Source organism: Onychostoma macrolepis, chromosome 01 (assembly GCF_012432095.1).
Source record: "Onychostoma macrolepis isolate SWU-2019 chromosome 01, ASM1243209v1, whole genome shotgun sequence".
NCBI classification, from domain to species: Eukaryota; Metazoa; Chordata; class Actinopteri; order Cypriniformes; family Cyprinidae; genus Onychostoma; species Onychostoma macrolepis.
In genome coordinates, this window is record NC_081155.1 from 11,432,939 (window position 1) to 11,454,418 (window position 21,480).

The 21,480-nt window shown below is 37.9% G+C and overlaps 1 protein-coding gene across 2 annotated transcripts in view; it reads left to right on the forward strand.

Moving 5' to 3' along the window:
- Nucleotides 1-21,480, forward strand: part of pkd1a (polycystic kidney disease 1a) — a 112,796-nt gene that overhangs the window by 80,936 nt on the left and 10,380 nt on the right. For both annotated transcript variants that reach the window (XM_058776508.1, XM_058776513.1), the window contains 17 exons: nt 907-1,617; nt 4,160-4,322; nt 4,711-4,972; nt 6,866-7,061; nt 8,104-8,274; nt 8,364-8,507; nt 9,621-9,828; nt 10,062-10,188; nt 10,279-10,395; nt 11,863-11,912; nt 13,047-13,246; nt 14,476-14,548; nt 15,292-15,407; nt 15,513-15,715; nt 18,976-19,170; nt 19,522-19,661; nt 21,159-21,289. In XM_058776508.1, coding sequence (XP_058632491.1) covers nt 907-1,617; nt 4,160-4,322; nt 4,711-4,972; nt 6,866-7,061; nt 8,104-8,274; nt 8,364-8,507; nt 9,621-9,828; nt 10,062-10,188; nt 10,279-10,395; nt 11,863-11,912; nt 13,047-13,246; nt 14,476-14,548; nt 15,292-15,407; nt 15,513-15,715; nt 18,976-19,170; nt 19,522-19,661; nt 21,159-21,289 — 3,207 coding nt within the window. The remainder of the gene's footprint in view (nt 1-906; nt 1,618-4,159; nt 4,323-4,710; nt 4,973-6,865; nt 7,062-8,103; nt 8,275-8,363; nt 8,508-9,620; nt 9,829-10,061; nt 10,189-10,278; nt 10,396-11,862; nt 11,913-13,046; nt 13,247-14,475; nt 14,549-15,291; nt 15,408-15,512; nt 15,716-18,975; nt 19,171-19,521; nt 19,662-21,158; nt 21,290-21,480) is intronic.

A 21,480-nucleotide genomic window follows, 5' to 3' on the forward strand; every position in this document is an offset into this window, starting at 1 on the left:
TCTCAGTAAAATGTCCCTAACCTGTATTTAATTATTAATAATTTAATTTAATGTTTTTAAAATTACCTTTCTGTTTAAAAGATCTTCATATTTCTATTTTTCTGAAGAATTCTTTTTATTTTAATTCATAAAATATATTATATATCATTATTATATATCATCATATAATATATTTCTCAATTATTTACCCATCTGCTATAAAATTAATTTGATTCATCTTCATTTTGGGGCTTTTATTTGAGTTTTTAAAATGACCTTTCTTTTTCAGATATTTGTACATTTCTATTTTAATATTAAATATGATTCAATATTAATTTCATCTTATTAATTTTAATTAATAAAAATTATATTATATTATATTAGACTTATCTGCCACAAAAATAGTTTTTATTTACCTTTATTTGATTTATCTTAATTTTAAGATTTTTCTCAGTAGTGTGATTAATTGAAATTTATTTGATTGATTTATTGACAGGTATATTTTTTTCTTCGAATGTCTTTGATTTGTCTCCATTTTCGGGGTTTTATTTTTAAAATGACCTTTCTTTTTAAAAGATTTGTATATATCTAGTTTGATATAAAATACTATTCAATATTAATTTCTATTTTAATTTGTAAAAAGTGTATTATGCTACAACAGCTTTTATTTCTCTTCACTTGATTTCTTTTCTTTTCTTTTTTTTCTGAACAGTGTGATTAATTACAATTAATTCAATTGATTTCTCGACATGCAACTAATGTTTTTTTTTTTTTTAATTGCAACATTAAATCAAATTCTAACCAGTCTTGTAGCACTTATATCACTCCTCTTTTTTGGTCTTTCATGGAGCCTTTTATCCTGTTCCTGCTGGTTTTCAGTGTTTATCCGGTTAGTGAATCAGACCTCCACTCTGTCTCCTCCCTCAGGTGACCTGATCCACCAGGTGAGCCAGGCTGCCTCCTCTCCTCCTCCGGAGGCCGAGGACCGCGACAGCCTCTCCCAGCCGCCTCCACTTCTTTTAGAGGAGCAGCAGCATCACCCGCTGCGGGTGGCTGCCAAAGCCTACACTCTGTCCTCTGTCCTCATGCGAATCCTCATGCTGGGCCGCGTCCTGAACGAGGAGCCGCTGATCCTCCGCGGGGCAGAGATCGCCGCCGCCGGCAAACGTGCTGACCCGCAGAGCCTGCTCTGCTATGGCGAGAGCGACACACCCGAGTGCCGGCGTTTCTCCATCCCGCGAGCCTTCAACAGCAGTCTGGGGCGGGCAGCAGGGGGCGCTCTGGCGCCCAACAACGAGGACGGCATCGTGCAGCTGCTGTTCCAAGTGGAGCCCAATCCGTTTCCATTCAACTATGTCGCCAATTACACTGTGTCGACGGAGGTGGCGTCCATGGAGTTTCGCACGGTGAACGGCACGCAGATTCCCATCTCAGATCTGGACGACAGCCATGCCATAACGGTTGCCATTAATAACGGGAGTGTGGCTGGGCTGGACGGGAACGGATTGGAGGCCGTCTTGCTGCCGGCTGGAGCCGAGAACATCAGCCGCTGCGGCTCAGTCGTCGTGAGGGTGAGCACGAGGAACACCAACAGACAGGCGGGAATCTACGTCCAGCTCAACTTCACTGTACTAGATGGTAAGACGCCCAACACAAGGGGGAGCCACTGAGAATAAGAAACTCGTTCAACAGCCATCACAAACTGTGGCAAAAACATTAAAATCTAATGACCAATTAATACTGTATGAGAAAAAAGGACAGGTGTCATATTATAAAGGTAATGTGGTGTTTCTGCAATTAAATAATTACCTTTATTATGGTCATTGTACTTAAGAAAAGTGTTAAAATATTGTCTGAAAATATTACTTTGTAAATAATAAATATATAAAAAAATATATGTAAATAATAAAAATAAAAAGTAAAAAAAAAAAAAATATATATATATATATATATATTATTTAAAAAATATTATTTTATTATAAGATTATTTATCTGTGATTAGCACTTCCATGATAAACATTTTTTCTACAAAATTATAGATTTACAGTGGTGGCCAAAATTGTTGGAACACCTGACAGATCTGAAGATATTGACTTTTTTTGCCTCCAAAACATGATTTCATTTCATAATGGTCGTGAAACATGCAGATGGTTGCTCTGAGCACAACAAATATCAGATGAAGCGAGTCGTACTGTTTTTATCCACTTTTAAAGCTGCAGTCCGTAAGTTTTGCCTCTTTGTCGCCATCTCTGTTTGAAAACCTGGAATTGCAGCTGCTTGCGGAATTATCTTCCCTGCGTGGGGTTGTGCTCTGGCACGGCTTCAGCGCGGATGAATCTAATGTTTTGAGGTGAATATGTAGCTGTCAGTCACCGTACCCGTGTGGATGTTTACTGATTAAATGTGTGGATGTTTAATGTTTAAATCGTGCTACCAATGGTGATTTAATCTAAAGATCGGTTAGCTCATATCACATCTAACTGTGCAAAGTATTATTATTGTTATACTTTATTCTCAAATTATTAATGCTAACAACATCAGCATTGCGTGACTATGAGTATAGTGTGTATTAGCGTGTAGATTTCAATTTCTGTACAGTTTAATCTAATTGTCATGCCATTTGAATTTCATGTTAAGAAATTATTTTAACCCAAAAATCAAACTATGCTCTCTACTACTGGTTTTCTTTAAAATACAAATCTTGTGTAATCCCAGGCTATCTGTAATCAGAAGCACATTTAAAACTGGAATATAATTTAATTTCATTCACGTGTTTCATAAACACGTAATCCTTTCTGGATTACAATCCGCCATCAAAATGATACATTTAATTATTCTAGCTGCTGTGAGAAAAGGCTATAAATGATCCGTCACCTGCAGGATCCTCACATGCGATAGTTTAGTAGCCGGGACAACTTCTTTATGTTTACAGACGTGGCGTAATGACGCAGTGCCATGCTCGAATTTCCCGCGAAAACCTACCCGTACCACTCAAATTAGAAAACATTATTATAAGCTAACCGTTGTGAATCGGGCTAAAGTAAGGCAAAAGTTTTTAACACTGGCTGGTTATGTACTTGCTCAAATATTGATTTTGGATAATTTTTAACCAGTTACGGACTGCAGCTTTAACTTTAATATTTGGTGTGTCCACCTTTTGCAGCAATTGCAGCAGCACATCTCTCTGGCGTAGTGTCAATATATTTCCTGAGAAATTCTACACTAATATTATCCCATGCCTTCTGCAACTCAAGCCAAAGGCTTTCCTTTGAATGTACAATAGATCTCTCCAGTTTATTTTCTGTTTTTCTTATTTTCAATGGGGTTGAGGTCCGTACTTTGAGGGGGCCAGTCCATCATTTTCAGTGTTCCAGCAGATTCCTTTCCGGCAATATTTCGTTTTATGGGTATTGTAATGGCCAATTCAACAAAAACAACTGAAACCTCTTAAATATGCCAAGTGTTCTAACAATTTTGGCCACCACTGTATTTTTTCTTCCTGTTAAAAACTTGTGCTATAAAAAATAATCACAATTAATCTCATGTTATCTGATCAGTGTTTAGAAAGCTGAATGAGAAAATATAATCAAATTGTGAAATGTCCAATAATAAATAAATTAATAAACAAACATATTTCATGATATTTGATTAATAAAAGACATTAACTTGGCATAGTGTTATTTTATTATTATTGATATGTTATTATAGTGGTTTTTAATATTTTAAATAAATTTAATTATACTTTAAGTTTTAGTAAAATTCCTATATGCTTTTGTCATTTTTGTTAGTGTTTTGTTTTTTCAAAATAGTTCTGTTTAACTTGAATTTATTTTATTTTTTTCAGTTTAGTAACCTTAGTGTTTCACTTTTAGTAATTTTAGTAAGGTTTTTTTTTTTTATTGTCTCAACTCAGTTTTTCACCTAATATTTATATATTTGTATTTAAGCTTTATTTCAGTAACCCCTCCAGGTTCATTTTAGTTTAGCTAAACAAACCAACTAGTCAACTAATTGGAACAATTACTAGTTATTACAGCACATGGTCAGTGTAATGTATGTATAGTAATGTCTCCCCATCGGAGGTGAAATAGCATTTTCAGGGAAATTCATCCTCCTTTTGAGTGTTTCTTGTTATTATTTATCTCTTAACATCTATTTCTTTTCGTCACTTTGTCCTCAGATTCTCCAGAAAAGTGGGAATTGGATCCATTCATCACAGCCTATCTGCACACTTCCGAATGGCCCAATGAATACAACAGCACTGACAGGAAACGCATCACGATCAATATGACGCGGGGGCGGGACATGGACCACCGACTCTACACTTTCTTCTTGTCTCCAAAGTAAGAGGCTTCATAAAGTAAAGCTCTTGCTAATTAATGTTTTGATGTTTCTCACTGCTGTATATGGCTGAATAATATTGGAAGTGCATGTTGATGTTAGGCCATTCATCTATAATAAATGATGCGGCGGCTCTTTTGTTTGTTAAAATCAACATCAGCCGCCACAGAAGAACCTGCTCAGTGACTCGTTCATCAATATCAGCAGTGAAGATGAGTGTTTTACAAAACACAAAGAGAGTGGCTCATCCTGTCTGATATAAAACACGAAATTATTAATTGTCAATTATGTTTTAGATTTTCGGCCGATAAAATAAAAGCATTTGCAATTACGCACTAATACACACAAATGAGCTTTTTCTTCTAATTTCTGATTTGTGTTCTCCATCAGGTCCTATGACACCACGCGTGATCACTATATAAACGTGAGCACGGGCTGCGGCGCCAGCGATCCGGATCTGATCCGGCTCGAGGTGGCCGTCTTCACGTCGCTGTGTCAGTATTTCAGCGAGAGCGCCAATCAGTGGCGGACGGACGGCATGGATCCACTTCCCGAGACCAGCGTGGGCCGAGCCGTGTGCCGCACACATCATCTGACCGCTTTCGCCGCCAGCCTGTTCGTTCCCGTCGACGCCGTCTCCTTCATCATTCCTGTGAGCATTATGACTGAACTCAGCGGACATTTTGTTTTTCATAATACCTATAATAATATTTTTTTTAATTAACCTTAAAGGGTTACTCCACCCCAAAATGAAAATTTTGTCATTAATCACTTACCCCCATGTCGTTCCAAACCCGTAAAAGCTTAGTTCGTCTTCAGAACACAATTTAAGATATTTTGGATGAAAACCGGGAGGCTTGTGACTGTCCCATTGACTGCCAAACAATTAACACCGTCAAGGCCCAGAAAAGTATGAAAGACATCGTCAGAATAGTCAATCTGCCATCACTGTTTCAACCGTAATGTTATGAAGCTACGAGCATACTTTTTGTACGCAAAGAAAACAAAAATTACGACTTTATTCAACAATTCGTCTCCTCCGTGTCAGCATAGCGCCATTTTGGAGAGTATCTGCTGGACACAAACTGCGTACGCTGTTCTGTGTCAGCCGCACTACACGAATTTGCTGTTTTTGTTCAAATCAAAGTGTAAAGAACGTAGAAGACATATCCGTGAGGTGCGGCTGACACAGAACAGCGTATGCAGTTTGCGTCCAGCGGATATTCTCCAAAATGGCACTACACTGACGCAGAGGAGACGAATTGAGATTGAGATCTGAATCAGCAGATCTCAATGGGGGAGAATATCATGCTGGATATCTATACTGATATGGACTGGGTAATGTGTTAGGAACGAAGGGATGCCACATCGTTTGATGGAAATGAAAATTATCAACCTACAGAGGGCTGAATTCAAAGACACCCCGAAAATCAAAGTGAAAAAATTATGCAGCAGGCTTGTCCATTTTGCTGAAATTTTATTGCAGCAACTCAAAATTGTACTCAGTAGTTTGTATGGCCCACACGTGCTTGTATGCTGCCTGGCAACATCGGGGAATGCTCCTAATGAGACGACGGATGGTGTCCCGGAGTATTTCCTCCCAGATCTGGACCAGGGCATCACTGAGCTCCTGGACAATCTGAGGTGCAACCTGGCGGCGTCGGATGGACCGAAACATAATGTCCCAGAGATTTTCTATTGGAATTAGGTCAGGCGAGCGTGGGGGCCATTCAGTGGTATCAATTCCTTCATCCTCCAGGAACTGCCTGCATACTCTCGCCACATGAGGCCGGGCATTGTCATGCATTAGGAGGAACCCAGGACCCACTGCACCAGTGTAGGGTCTGACAATGAGTCCACGGATTTCATCCCGATACCTAATGGCAGTCAGGGTGCCATTGTCTAGCCTGTAGAGGTCTGTGCGTCCGTCCATGGATGTGCCTCCCCAGACCATCACTGACCCACCACCAAACCGGTCATTCTGAATGATGTTACAGGCAGCATACCGTTCTCCACGGCTTCTTCAGACTCGTTCACGTCTGTCACATGTGCTCAGGGTGAACCTGCTCTCATCTGTGAAAAGCACAGGGCGCCAGTGGTGGACCTGCCAATTCTGGTGTTCAATGGCAAATGCCAATCGAGCTCCACGGTGCCACAGGCCACCCTCATGAAGTCTGTTTCTGATTGTTTGGTCAGAGACATTCACACCAGTGGCCTGCTGGAGGTCAATTTGTAGGGCTCTGGTAGTGCTCACAAACCATTCCTGTTTTGGGGGTCGTCTCATTGTTGCCCATCTAGTGCACCTGTTGTTAATTTCATTAACACCAAAGCAGCTGAAACTGATTAAAACCCCTCTGCTACTTAACTGATCAGATCAATATCCCAGGAGTTTAACTGACTTGATGCTATACTCTGATTAAAAAGTGTTCCTTTAATTTTTTTTGAGCAGTGTATTATAGTAAAGTATAGTTTAAGAGGTATGGTCAGATGACAAATGTTTGAAGGGATAGTGATAATGCAGTGTCATCTATCTCGTCCATGTCAGGAGCGTTCGGTGACTCGCAGTCTGGTGGTGGTGTTGGTGTGTGTGATGGGACTGCTGTGTTACACTGTGGCCGGCGCTATAATGCGCAAGCTGGATCAGATGGACCTGAGACGGGCCTCTGTGGTGCCGCTGTGCGGGAAGGACGGGCTGTACAAGTACGAGATCCAGGTCAAGACCGGCTGGGCCTACGGAGCAGGTGAGATCCGGATGTTTCGCAGATCATCGGTAGGTTAGGAAAGTCTGACCGTCCACTTAGACTGAAAGAAACCATCTGATCGACATGTTAAAGTGAGCAGCCACTGACTAGTTCTGCCTCACTGTATCCAGGTGTCTGTTAACGGGCAAAAGAAGAGTTATTATTATGTCTATTATCAATAGTGTAGATATGTGAAGCACAATGAACACAATGAATTCACATCACCAACTTAAACATGAGTGAAATTTGTGCGTGGTTAAAATTGCATAGATTACTAGATAAATGCCTAAATAAATACTATTAGTTGTTTTTTTTTTTTATTTTCCATTTTTAATTTGAGTTAAAGTTTTAGCTAATTTGTTGTGTGTTTTTGTCATTTTTAAATATGTCTATTTAGTTTTAATTCATTTTTATTTCAGTTTTAGTTTGAATTATTTTACTATACCATGTTATATTACACAAATGAGAAATGTTGCTTTGGCCAAGTTTTATGTTTTTTATTAATCAAATTAATGTTTATTTTATTTCAAGTAAATTTTCAAGTTATTTTAGTATCATAAATACTATTATAGTTTTATTTTTTAATATAATTTGAATTAGTTTTTATTTTTGTATTTTACATTTTCATTTTAGATAAAATATTAGTAATTGTGTTGTGTTTATGTCCTTTTTAAATATGTCTATATCATTTTTATTATTTAGTTTTATTTAGTTTGTTATTTTAGTACATAAAGTTAAACTATATTAAAATGAGAAATCTTGCTTTGGCCACTAACTGAAATAATTAAAAATAGTTTTTTAATGTTTTAGTTTAATTAACCTTTATTTCAAGTAACAAAAATGTTTGGTTTTCTTGTATGGTTTTGGTTTTAGTTAACTATAATAACCCTGGTGGTGTCTGAGGCTGATTTGTTTATATCAGATCAGTTACCAGCAGACTGTCAGTTTTATGCATTAGAGCGATGAATATTCCTCATAATTGTATTCCCTCACTGAGTGACTGCCAGTTGTCTTGACTGAGATGGTTTTATTCCCTCTCCAGGAACCACGGCTCACGTTGGCATCAGTCTTCATGGCAGTGAGAGCCGCAGTGGACACAGACACCTGGACAGCGTCGGCGCGTTCACTCGAAACAGCCTGGACATCTTCCACATCGCCTCCGACACCGGCCTGGGCAGCGTGCTGAAGATCCGCGTGTGGCACGACAACAAAGGTACTGATCGGATCGGCCATGAACAACACGAACAGTGTGGAGCGGGGCAGATCAGTCAGGATAAACCTGTCTCTGTGTGTCTCTGTCAGGTCTGTCTCCTGCATGGCTGCTCCAGTACGTCCTGGTGAAGGACCTGCAGACGGGCAGCAGTTATTTCTTCCTGGTTGAGGAATGGCTCTCGGTCGACAACGAGAAAACGGACGGCAGAGTCGAGATAGAGGTGGAAGCCTCAGGTAAAGCCCCGCCTCCACAGTTATAACACCTGTTGTGATTCGTAATTAGATTTGTAAGATCATGAATATTCAGAGAACGAATAAGGGTAAGAACAAATCATAATGCTTTAAGAAGTGGAAATTAAGTCCGTTTGCTCATGATGTTAGTGAACATTAACAGTAATGTGTTGCTCCTAATAAGATGTTAAATTACATTGTTAGTTTTAATGGACAGTAAACCTAGTGCAGGCCCTTTATATCTCCATAATGAAAAAATTAACTGTATTCACCTAAAACACAGGATACAGTTAGGTGCATGTCATTTACAAAACAACTTTTTTCCTGTTTTTGCACCTAAATTAGAACTAAATTTAAATTGTGTGTGTATGTGTATATCTATGAATGTGTGTGAATATGTATGTATTTATAATAAAATGAATGTAAAATATAAAAACATATTATGTAAAATATTTATTTATATTGATATATCGAAAATAGTATAAAAGAAGAAATGTTAGATACAGTATTAATTTAATTTTAAATAACCATCACATAAGGATATTAGGGTGTGTGTGTGTATATAATTATTTTAATATAGTTTAACATGAACAATGAATAAAAATGGAAATATTTTAACTCAAATTAAAATGGAAATGTAAAATACAAAAATAAAAACTATATGTATTAAATATAATAAAATGAATGGAAATATATAAATATAAAATATTTTTAATTATATATTAATATCAATATATAATACAGAAAATAGAGTAAAAATAAATAAATAAATAATTAAAAGTAATTTATTTTTATTTCATTTGAAAAACTAAAATGTTATTGTGTAAATTTACAAATTTTACTTAAAAAAAATACTACTTATAAAATATAAAACATAATTGTGTGCTTTATTTGAAATGTACAGCTCCCAACTATGCTCCGCTGGAGTGGACTGTTAGGTGGATATTATATACTAACTAGTTAGCCTACTTAGTACAGCAAATGTTCACTTCTGCCTCATGTTCCATTAACACATCACTTACTGCGCACAAATGAGTGAAAGACCAGCGCACGCCAGTGTCCGCTGATAACATTTGCCCAGCTTCCTGTTGCTGACTCTGTGTTTCCTGTGTGCAGGGGAGGCGGAGCTGTGCGAGCGGCCGCGGCTGCTGTCCTGGGAGCTGCAGAGGGCCGTGTGTGAGAGTCACGTGTGGTTTTCGCTGTGGGAGCGTCCTCCGCGGAGCCCCTTCACACGGCTGCAGCGGCTGACCTGCTGTGCTCTGCTCATGCAGCTCTGCATGCTGGCCAACGCCGTGTGGTACGGCACTGTCTCCTACGGCAACAGGTGAAGCAGCGGCACTCAATCTATTGTGCAATTATATTGTATACATTTTTTACAAATCTTGTGTAATATAACTTGTGTTTGTTTGCTAGTTTTTATTGTATTTGTTATACTTGTATTTTTTTAAATAGTTTTTGCCATGAAGATGCTGATAAAAATACAAAATATTTATATAAAAATATACTACTACTATATTGTATTAAAAATCTGATTAATTGTGTGAACGTGTGTTTTAGCTCTACGCCGGTGTCTGCTCTGGTTTCGGTGAATGCGGAGACGCTGTGGGCGGGGCTTGTGAGCTGTCTTCTGGTCTATCCCGTCTACCTGCTCGTCTTCTGTCTGTTCAGACTCAGCCGCAGCAAGGTGAGACACACACACATGATCATCTGTACAGACATCACCGCAGCGGTGCAGTAAATGAAAAGCTGTTTCTCTGTTGTTGATGACGATCAGGTCTCTGTGGAGCAGCTTCCTCCTCAGGTGGACCAGGAGTCTCTAGAGATCGACGACTTCCTGGATAACTCACTGACAGGAAGCTCTTTTCTGATGCTGAATGGCATTCCTGGAGAGGTACGTTCAAATACTGTTGGAGATGTACATAACTGAGATTTCCACTGCTCCACAAACAGAAACCAATACTTACTAACTAACCAAAACTATTTATTTATTTATTTAACAATCATTTGTACATTTACTTATGTGTTTATTTAGAAGTAATTTTGTATTTATTTGTTTTTTGATTTGTTCTTTTATTAATTAATTTTTATTTCTTTATATAGGTATTTTTATAATGCTTAATTAGCTAGTTTTATATTACTAGTTTTATATTTCTGTTAACAGCCTACTTAGTACAGCTTCTTTGTTTTTATGTATTTATTTATTTTAAATGTATATTTTTATATTTTGTTATATTTTACATTTATATTTCTTTCTGTTCATTAATTTTTCACGCTTTATTTTATACAAGTATTTTTGTTTTCATTTTTTAATTGATATATTTTTATAAATTATTCATTATTATTTACTTATTTAAAATGATTTATTTATTTATTTCAGTTTCTCTTTCTCTTCTTTTCACCTTTTCTACATTGTTTAATAATCTAGTTCTTCACTAAACCCTGGCGTTGTGTACTATGAATACTGTTAATGTAAATTACTTTGGACAAAAGTATTTGCTAAAGTGTGTGTACTGTATATATGTATACATTTACATTACACTGATTGATGAATTTCATTAGACGCTCATTGTAGTAAATGATTTTGTTTTGGATTGTTAATTAAAACAGCGTTAATTAAAAACAGCACATAATTACAATAATGTATAAATACTTTACTTTACAGTCCAAATAATGCATCATTATTCACCTCTTGACAGCCTCTGTGAGTTTGACCCAGAGCACTGCGGTATATAACCTCCTGGATTAAAACACACTTTCTGCTAGAGAGACTCTGATGCAGGTCTATCTGTTATTCAAATGGATTTATTCTGACAGAGACCCAGATGTGTTTCTCTCGTATCTTTCATGAGGTGCAAATTGAAATGCGCTCGCCAAATACTTTGTTTGCGTGTTCCAACTGATGCACAGAAGCACAAAGGCCGAGAGAAACCTTCACGAAGACCTTATCATTATGTTTTTCAGTCATAACTGATTTGTTTCCAGTTCTCTGCGGTAGGAGGACAAGCTAAGTGAAATGGTTTGAAAGGTGCTTTTGTCATCTTCATAACATTTGAATGTGCTGCAGTTGAGTCTGTCACAGCCGTCACCAAATGTCACATTTCCAGGCTGCTTTTTATTAAAATGCAAAACATGATGAACCGACTTGACAGTTTAAAGAAGTATGAGGTACAAAACTGAGACAAGAAGCTCCATTTAGATTCCAGCCATGAACTGTGAGGGGAGCGAATGTGAAGCACAGCAGCATGAGCTGATATTTATATATATATATATGGCAGCAAACACGTATCCTGAAATGAACTGAGTGTATTGTGCTTCTGCAGAGGAATGAGCTCACTGCTGTTTCTCTCTCTCTCTGCAGACATACTCAGAGGAGACCAACATTGACCTGCCCACGCCGTCCACTAAGAGGTAAGCATGAGGTCACCGAAGCGCTAAAGCACAGCTCATTAAACACAAACCTGCAGGATGCAAAACATCCTTTACATCCAATACACCACTGAATGAAAGAGTGAATGACTAGCCTAAGTGAGTCAGAATGAAATGACTAAAGTCAATCTGTTGTTACTCTTAACTGAAACTAGATGAAAAACTCTATAAGATTAAATGGAATTAGAAATGAAATGAAATTAGGAGTACTTAACTAAAACTAAAATAAAAAATAAAAAAAAACTTAAAAATACTAAAACTAAATTCAAAATAAAAAGTTACTCCAAAATATTAATGCATACTATAATATTATATAAATAACAAAATAACACTGAAGTGAATAAACTGGTATTGAGTAGTGTATGTATTGGGGTTGATTTTTTGTTTTTAGTTATTTTATTTTTATTTCTTAACAATGTTAAATAATCCATAGGTGGTGGGTAACAATTGATCAAATAAACAACATGAAAACCAATTCACTGAGCAAGTTAGTGAGTGAATGATTGAATAAGTGAGTGAATGATTCAAAAAGTGAGCGTGAGTGAATCGAGTCAGTGAATGGCTGAATGAATGAGTGATTATGAAGGAATCAGACTGAATGAGTTTGTGAGTGACTAAGTGAATGATTCTGACTTCAAATCTTTCTTGAGATTTTGGTAAATTCGTTACTTTCCACCTCTGCTTGTGAGTATGAATTAGTCAATGAGTGAGTAAACGTTTGAATGAAAGAATGATTCAGAAAGTGAATGAACACATAAGTGAATCAAACAGTGATCGATTGAGTGCGAATTAATTGGAGTCAGTGAGTTACTGAGTGAATGACTGAACCAATGTAAAAGTGAATAAATTAAGTGAGCGTAAGTGAATCAAATAGTCAATGAATGGCTCAATGAGTGAGTATAATTGAATCAGTTTCAAGAGTTTGTTTGTGAGTGCATGAATGAATGAATGATTCAAATAGTGTATGAATTGATTGGGAGTGAATCAGAGAGTCAGTGAATGACTGACTCTTCGAGTATAAATGAATCAGAGTCTGAACAATTGAATGTGAGTCAGCACAAGAGAGAATGAGCGAGCGAATCAGACTGAATCTCTGAGCTTGTTCTTCTGCTGTAGTCTTCAGAGGTGGAGCATTCCTGACTGTGATTGGCCAGATGTGTTGACCGACCCGTCTGTGGAGATGGGGCCGGTGTTCCCCCCTCGGCTCAAGAGAGGACAGGGCAGCAGACATCTAGGTGTGGACATTCCCTTCAGTCCCGATGAGGAGGATACCGTCTATGACAACAGCCACAGGAACAAATACTTCTCCTCCTCAGGTGACACGCTGGCCTCTGTCCTCTCCTGTACTTGTGTTTATTTTTGCATACTTAGTACTTAAAGGGGTCATTTGATGTTGCTAAAAAGAACATTTATTTTGTATTTGGTGTAATGCAATGTGTTTACGTGAGGTTCAAAAAACACTATTTTCCACATACTGTACATTATTGTTGCTCCTCTATGCTCCACCTTTCTGAAACGTGTCGATTTTTACAAAGCTCATCGTTCTGAGAAGCGAGGCGTGCTCTGATTGGCCAGCTATCCAGTGCATTGTGATTGGCCGAATACCTCAAGCATGTGACGGAAATGTTACGCCCCTTACCATGTTGTGACACCGTGTCCCGTTGCGACGAGACTAAAACGATAAAACCCATTATAAACGAGGCATTTGTTGCATTCAGTGAGGACATAATTACTGATTATAATGACTCATACGGTCTTTTTATGCGTTGCGTTGCGCAGCACAAACATAACACCACGTCTGCATTTGTGAACGTAGAAACGCCAAACAAGCACCACTCTACACTGCTCAAAACTTGCGTTTGAATAGTCAGTAGCAAATTCTTTAAATATCGAAACGTACTTACAGGCTGTGAGTCAGAAGTCAGACTGTCCTTGCGACGTTGGAATTGCCCCACTTTATAGTGTTCACAGCCATTCATAGTGTTCACATTGTAGGCTACTCTCTCCCAGGTTCAGGAAACAGTCCTCTGTAAAATGCGCTGCACACACTCTAATATTTGCATTGTACTGTTCTGGAACAATGTTGTAAATATAACTTAACCACTGATTTTTAGTTTTGTACTCATTCGGAAGGCCAAACAAAGTACTTTCACTTTCACAATGAAACACACAGCATCTCCACGACATGGCGGCAACAACAAAAATACTACAGCGAGAATAAAAATCACGCCCCCTTTCTTTGTGTATACATTTGGGTGGTGTTTTGCAAATCTTCCCACACCGTGACGTAGACATGTGGGGGCATGTTTGAATGAGCCGTTTTAGGTGGGCGTGGCAGAGTTTATATTATAAATAATATCTCTTTGGGTTTGAACCTTTAATCTTCGCAACTTTACAGATCTTATATATGCACAAACAGATGGTAACACTCCAAAGACAAAGGAAAACATGAGAATGCACCATGTGACCCCTTTAAGTACGTACTTAGTGCATGTGCCAGAAGAATAGAGCTGGTTGTTGATTGGACGCTGGTTTTGATTGACAGATGAGGATCTCATCAAGCGCATTCTGGCTGATGGACAGCTGCTGTCTCAGACGGACAGTGACATGGGCGATCTGTAAGTCACACCACAGTTTCTCATCTGCACTTCAGAGTGTCTATAAACAGGGACGTCCTTTGGGTGGTGCATTTGGGCTGTGAGAAAAAAATACTTCATTAATATCAACTGGGAAATTTCAATTAAAAAATCCATGAAATTAAATATTCAAATAGAAATAATATAAAGGACATAAAATAATATATATATAAAAAAAACATTATTATACTGTGTATATTTAGTGCAGCATATATGTGAATGAAATGGCATCAGATTCATCCTAAATTTGGTGTTTGTTCTTCAGTGCTCATTGTTTTTTTTGTCATTCATGAATTATGCATTGATCAGCTTTCAAGTGCATGAACGCCTCATTAAAAAGTCTGTTTAAACATGTTTTATAGCATATACACTATCATTCAAAACGTTGTTTTTATGTTTTTGAAAAGTCTCTTATGGCTGCATTTTTCAAAATCAAAAATACAGTAAAAACAGTAATATTGTGATATATTATTACAATTTAAATGATCAATTATTGATTTTGTGCTCAATTATTAATAATGGTGCTTATTATTATATGTTGAAAGTATTTGCTACTTAATATTTTTGTGGAAAGTGATACTTTTTCAGGATTCTTTGATGAATAGAAAGTTCAAAAGAACAGCATTTATTTGAAATAGAAATCTTTTGTAACATTATGAATGTCTTTACTGTCACTTTTGATCAGTTTAATGTGTCCTTGCTGAATGAAAGTTCTTTGTGTTTAGCTCCAGTATTTTCGGTGATAAGACGGAGGTGATTCTACTGCAAAAGATGAATGAACCTGTTCCGTGTGGAACATTTAGACGAGACCCTCCCAAAACTGCCTTTACTTCACGCACAGGTACACACACACTTCTAAAACCACTTTTACCTCAGAAATAGACACAAACAGCTGAACTCCTACACGATGTGTGTGTGTGTGTGTGTGTGTGTGTATCTCTCTCAGTGGTGACAGATGTGTGTAAGCCCAGGCCATTTCCTCCTCTGTGTGGATTGGCTGCTCTGTGGGCCAGCTGGGTGGGGCTTATCCTCTCTAGCAGCCTATCAATGTGGCTGGGGCGGAGCTTCAGCGAGGGCGTGGCTCTGATGTGGCTCATCTCCTGCATTGCCAGTTTCCTGTCGTCATTCCTCATTCTCGAACCTCTGAAGGTACATACATGCACGACAGCACTACACACCTAAATGTAAGCGTAGGCTGGTTTGTGTATGGCTTTTTTCAGCAGGGATGTCATGTCACCTTTATTTATATAGCGCTTTTACAATACAGATTGTGTCAAAGCACTTAACAGTATCAAATTGGAGGATAGAGTGTCAGTAATGTATAATGATAAGATTAAACACTCAATTTTCAATTTTCAGTTAAAGGCATTTCATTATTGAATTCAGAGATGTCATTGTCTAGCTCAATTTAGTTTAAATAGTATCTGTGCAATCAAATCGACGATAATCGCTAGAAATTAAGTGTCCCCAACTGAGCAAGCCAGAGGCGACAGCGGCAAGGAACCAAAACTCCCTCTGTGACAGAATGGAGAAAAAACCTTGGGAGAAACCAGGCTCAGTCGGGGGGCCAGTTCTCCTCTGACCAGACGAAACCCGCAGTTCAAAAGTTTATATTTCTATTTTAATTTTGTTACAATTTCTAACAATAGTAGTATTATGTAGTTAGGTATTTTATTATATTATATTATATAAAAATAAACAATGTATTTCAAGTAATAATTTGTTCATCTTCATAGAAGTTGACGTTTAAGTTTTAGTGTATTTTAGTTTTAGCAGTGAACCTTAAGAGATTTGAAAAAAAGTGCATTAAAAACAGCTATTATATTAAATTTCATACAGGTGCATCTCAATAAATTAGAATATTGTGGAAAAGTTATTTATTTCAGTAATTCAACTCAAATTGTGAAACTTGTGTATTAAAGGTCCCATGGCATGAAAATTTCACTTTATGAGGTTTTTTAACATTAATATGAGTTCCCCTAGCCTGACTATGGTCCCCCAGTGGCTAGAAATGGCGATAGGTGTAAACCGAACCTGCTTCGCCTTTGAGAAAATGAAAGCTCAGATGACCCAATCTGGAATCTTCCCTTTATGTCGTCATACGGGGAAAGGTTACCTCCCCTTTCTCCGCTTTGCACGCCCATGAGAAAATGAGCTACTACCGTGCGACGTGAGCGCAATATTTTTTTTTCCTCGAGAGACATCATGGCTTGCAAACGAGCGAAGCATGGCAGTTGCTCAGAGTTTGGATGTACAAATGAACACCAAAGTATTTTTTTAGTTCCTTCATCCGAGCCTATGGCTAGCATTAGCTACATGATAATAACTGAAACAGCATACATAAACAAACCAACTAAAGTACCGTATCCAGACACATTATTTTAAACTAACCATTCAGAGACGTCCTGCTTTAGCCGCTGAGTTGCAACTTCTTCATCCGGTGCTTCTCCATCCAGATCAGATTCTGTGTCAAACTGAAAAGCTTGAATGACTGCGTGTCTGTGAGCCATTGCGATACATCCACTGTCAACATTAGCGCATGGTAGCGCAAGCTGGTTAAGGCCACACCCCCACCCTCCACCTTGTCCCGCCTCTCTCATCCTTAAAGCTACAGACACAGAATGGCACGTCCTAAGGAAAGCTCATTGTGGGACTGGCTCATAGTGGCTGAAATTCTGCACCAAGGCTGAATTTTGGGAAACAGACCTCAGATACAGTATTAGGGACCACTTAGGCCTATATAAAAGCATCCAAAAAGCAGCATGTCATGGGACCTTTAAATAAATTCATTGCACACAGACTGAAGTAGTTTAAGTCTTTGGTTCTTTTAATTGTGATGATTTTGGCTCACATTTAACAAAAACCCACCAATTCACTATCTCAACAAATTAGAATATGGTGACATGCCAATCAGCTAATCAACTCAAAACACCTGCAAAGGTTTCCTGAGCCTTCAAAATGGTCTCTCAGTTTGGTTCACTAGGCTACACAATCATGGGGAAGACTGCTGATCTGACAGTTGTCCAGAAGACAATCATTGACACCCTTCACAAGGAGGATAAGCCACAAACATTCATTGCCAAAGAAGCTGGCTGTTCACAGAGTGCTGTATCCAAGCATGTTAACAGAAAGTTGAGTGGAAGGAAAAAGTGTGGAAGAAAAAGATGCACAACCAACCGAGAGAACCGCAGCCTTATGAGGATTGTCAAGCAAAATCGATTCAAGAATTTGGGTGAACTTCACAAGGAATGGACTGAGGCTGGGGTCAAGGCATCAAGAGCCACCACACACAGACGTGTCAAGGAATTTGGCTACAGTTGTCGTATTCCTCTTGTTAAGCCCCTCCTGAACCACAGACAACGTCAGAGGCGTCTTACCTGGGTTAAGGAGAAGAAGAACTGGACTGTTGCCCAGTGATCCAAAGTCCTCTTTTCAGATGAGAGCAAGTTTTGTATTTCATTTGGAAACCAAGGTCCTAGAGTCTGGAGGGAGCTTCAAGTTGCTTGAAGTCCAGTGTTAAGTTTCCACAGTCTGTGATGATTTGGGGTGCAGTGTCATCCGCTGGTGTTGGTCCATTGTGTTTTTTGAAAACCAAAGTCACTGCACCTGTTTACCAAGAAATTTTGGAGCACTTCATGCTTCCTTCTGCTGACCAGCTTTTTAAAGATGCTGATTTCATTTTCCAGCAGGATTTGGCACCTGCCCACACTGCCAAAAGCACCAAAAGTTGGTTAAATTACCATGGTGTTGGTGTGCTTGACTGGCCAGCAACTCAGACCTGAACCCCATAAAGAATCTATGGAGTATTGTCAAGAGGAAAATGAGAAACAAGAGACCAAAAAATGCAGATGAGCTGAAGGCCACTGTCAAAGAAACCTGGGCGTCCATACCACCTCAGCAGTGCCACAAACTGATCACCTCCATGCCACGCCGAATTGAGGCAGTAATTAAAGCAAAAGGAGCCCCTACCAAGTATTGAGTGCATATACTGAAATAAATACTGAATTACTGAAATAAATGAACTTTTCCACAACATTCAAATTTATTGAGATGCACCTGTATATATAATAGCATTTACAAATGCATAATTATTATTATTTAAATAATATATATATATATATATATATATATATATATATATATATATATATAAATTATAATGTATAGTTAAGTTTAATCATTTGTATTGATGTCATTGATATTAATTATTATGAATATTGATAATATTCATATCAATATTGACATCAATGTGAATATGAGTAAATAAGAACATTTAATTATTTTGCTATTAATATTCATTCATGTGTAATTTTTTAAATAACTTGCATGGATGATGCAAATGATACATTGTGAAATAAGTTTTAAATGCAGCTGTGTTGGCTGATTCTGCTGTGTGTGTGTGTGTTCAGGTGTTGTTGGAGGGGGTGTATTTCTCTCTGGTTGTGGGTCGCCTGAGAGCTGAGGAGCAGGATGTGCTGGTGGACTGTCCGCGTGTGGAGAGAGTGGTTCAGAGGATCCCGCGAGTGCGGCCACCGCAGGGCTTCGCTCTCTCACAGGCCCGAGAGGAGGCGCGCAAGGTCCGCCTGCTGCACACCATGCTGAAGGTATGGCAGTCATTTCAGTGAACAGTGAATTAAGACTTTAAAGTTGTCATAACTCTGTAGTTTTCCTAGAAGTCCTTTGTTAGCTTCAAAATAGCTTTAACTCCAGCATTAGCTCCAATTATAGGGCCATTGAGGACATCTTTGTCATGACTGACAGCCGCCATACACACTGTGCACTGTGATTGCCAGGTCGACTCAAAGGACTTTGAAGAAAACTCTGATTGGCTGTTGGACAGGAGCGGGCTTCTTCTCATTAGACTCTCTGAGCTGTGATTGACGTGTGTTTCTCTCTGCTTGTGAATGTGAAGGAGTGGATGTCTGAATAATAGATGTTTTGTGTCGGATTGACAGGGTTTCCTGCTCTACATGCTGTTCCTGCTGGTGGTTTTACTGCTCAACTACTCAGACTCGGCCAAAGATGCTCATCGCCTACGACTCCACACTCAACTGCAGGAGCACTTCCTCACAGAACACTTCAACAACATCAGCAGGTACCACATACACACACACACACACACACACACTCTCACATACATACACACACACACACTCTCACACACACACACACACTCACGCACACACACACTCTCTCACACACACACACACACACACACACACATATACGTCTGGTTTGCTATCCTTGTGGGGACTCTCCATAGGCGTAATGCTTTTTCTACTGTACAGACTGTATATTCTATTGCCAACCAACCCTACATCTTACAGGAAACTTTCTGCATTTTTAGATTTTCAAAAAATTAATTCTGTGTGATTTATTAGCTTGTTTACCCGTGGTGACCTCAATTTAGGTCCCCACCGTAACACAAATCCCCATGAGTCTGTGTGTATTCAGGTTTAAGTCCCCACTTGAATAGAAAAACAGGTACACACACACACCCCCACACACATACACACAGATGTAGCTCAATTAGCATTCCACAACTTTTGTTCAGCAACAAACAAATACAGGGGAATGTAGACTAGATATTAAAGAATGTTCTGACTCAATAAGCTTAAAGCCAAAAATGTAAAGGGTGTTAAACAAGTTTAAACTTTAGACAAGCTTTTGGCAAATTTTATATTGATAAATATTAACAATTTATTTATTATTATTTAAATTAATATATTTCTTAATTATAAGTGATTATTAATTATAATGTATAATTAATAGTTAGGTTTCATCAATGTATAATAGATGATTTTAAACTTTTCATTTAAAAATTAATTAATTTTTATAAACCTTTTAAAACTTGTTTAAACTTTTTAGACAAGGCTTTGGCATGCCGGCATCTTTCCTGCTCCAATACATCTTAATATAACTTCATATTAATCATTATTTACATTTTAAGAATTTTAATTAGTATTTATATAATACTTTATCATTACTGTGTTAATATTATTGATATTAATTACTGTCACTGTAATTGGTATTATAAATTATTATGAATACTGATAATATTAATAGCAGTATTGATATCAGTGTGTATTTAATTATGTTAATATTAATATTTATTATTTTGAATATTCATAAATATAAGCTGTTTTAAATATTACTAAACATTAATATTGGTATTAGTATAGCAATAAAATAAAATAGCAATACTGTTTTATTTCTGTACACACGCCTTCTTGGTTACGTCAGCACAAAAGTTGTTTCAGAGGCGGAAACAAACTAATATTGTTCTTTAGGATATGGTGCACTGCTGAATCCTGCCCAACAGCACACTTTGACAGTCTTTCCGTGTTGTCTTGTTTCTTTTGTTCACCCATCTGTCGGGTCAGACTCTACACAGTCAGTCTGACAGAAGTGTATGTGTGTGTTGATGAATGAGATCAGACAGAGGGAGGTGAGATGACAGTATGTTGATGTAGTGTTTTCGACAGGTGGCTGCTGTTTCACACCATGAGCCTCTCTGAGCGTCACAGTCCGTTTGTAACACACACACACACACACACGCGTGTCTCTAACTTGTCTGATCCTCTGTCTGCAGACGTGAAGATGTGTGGGCGTGGCTCTCAGACTCCCTGTTACCACGGTTACTGGATGGACCTGACCTGATGGAGAAGACGAGCAGCCTGCTGATAGGTCGACCCCGCCTCCGACAGCTGAGAGCTCAGCCAGGTGCTCCACCACCACATAAACAATATAGATATAGAAAAATATATATAAATATATCATATTAGAATATAATAAATATAGAATAAATATAAATATAATACAATAAATATAAAGTAATATTATTTATTTATTTATTTTTACATTTATCCAAAGCAACTTATGAAGAAACACATTCTTTAGAGGATATTATATAA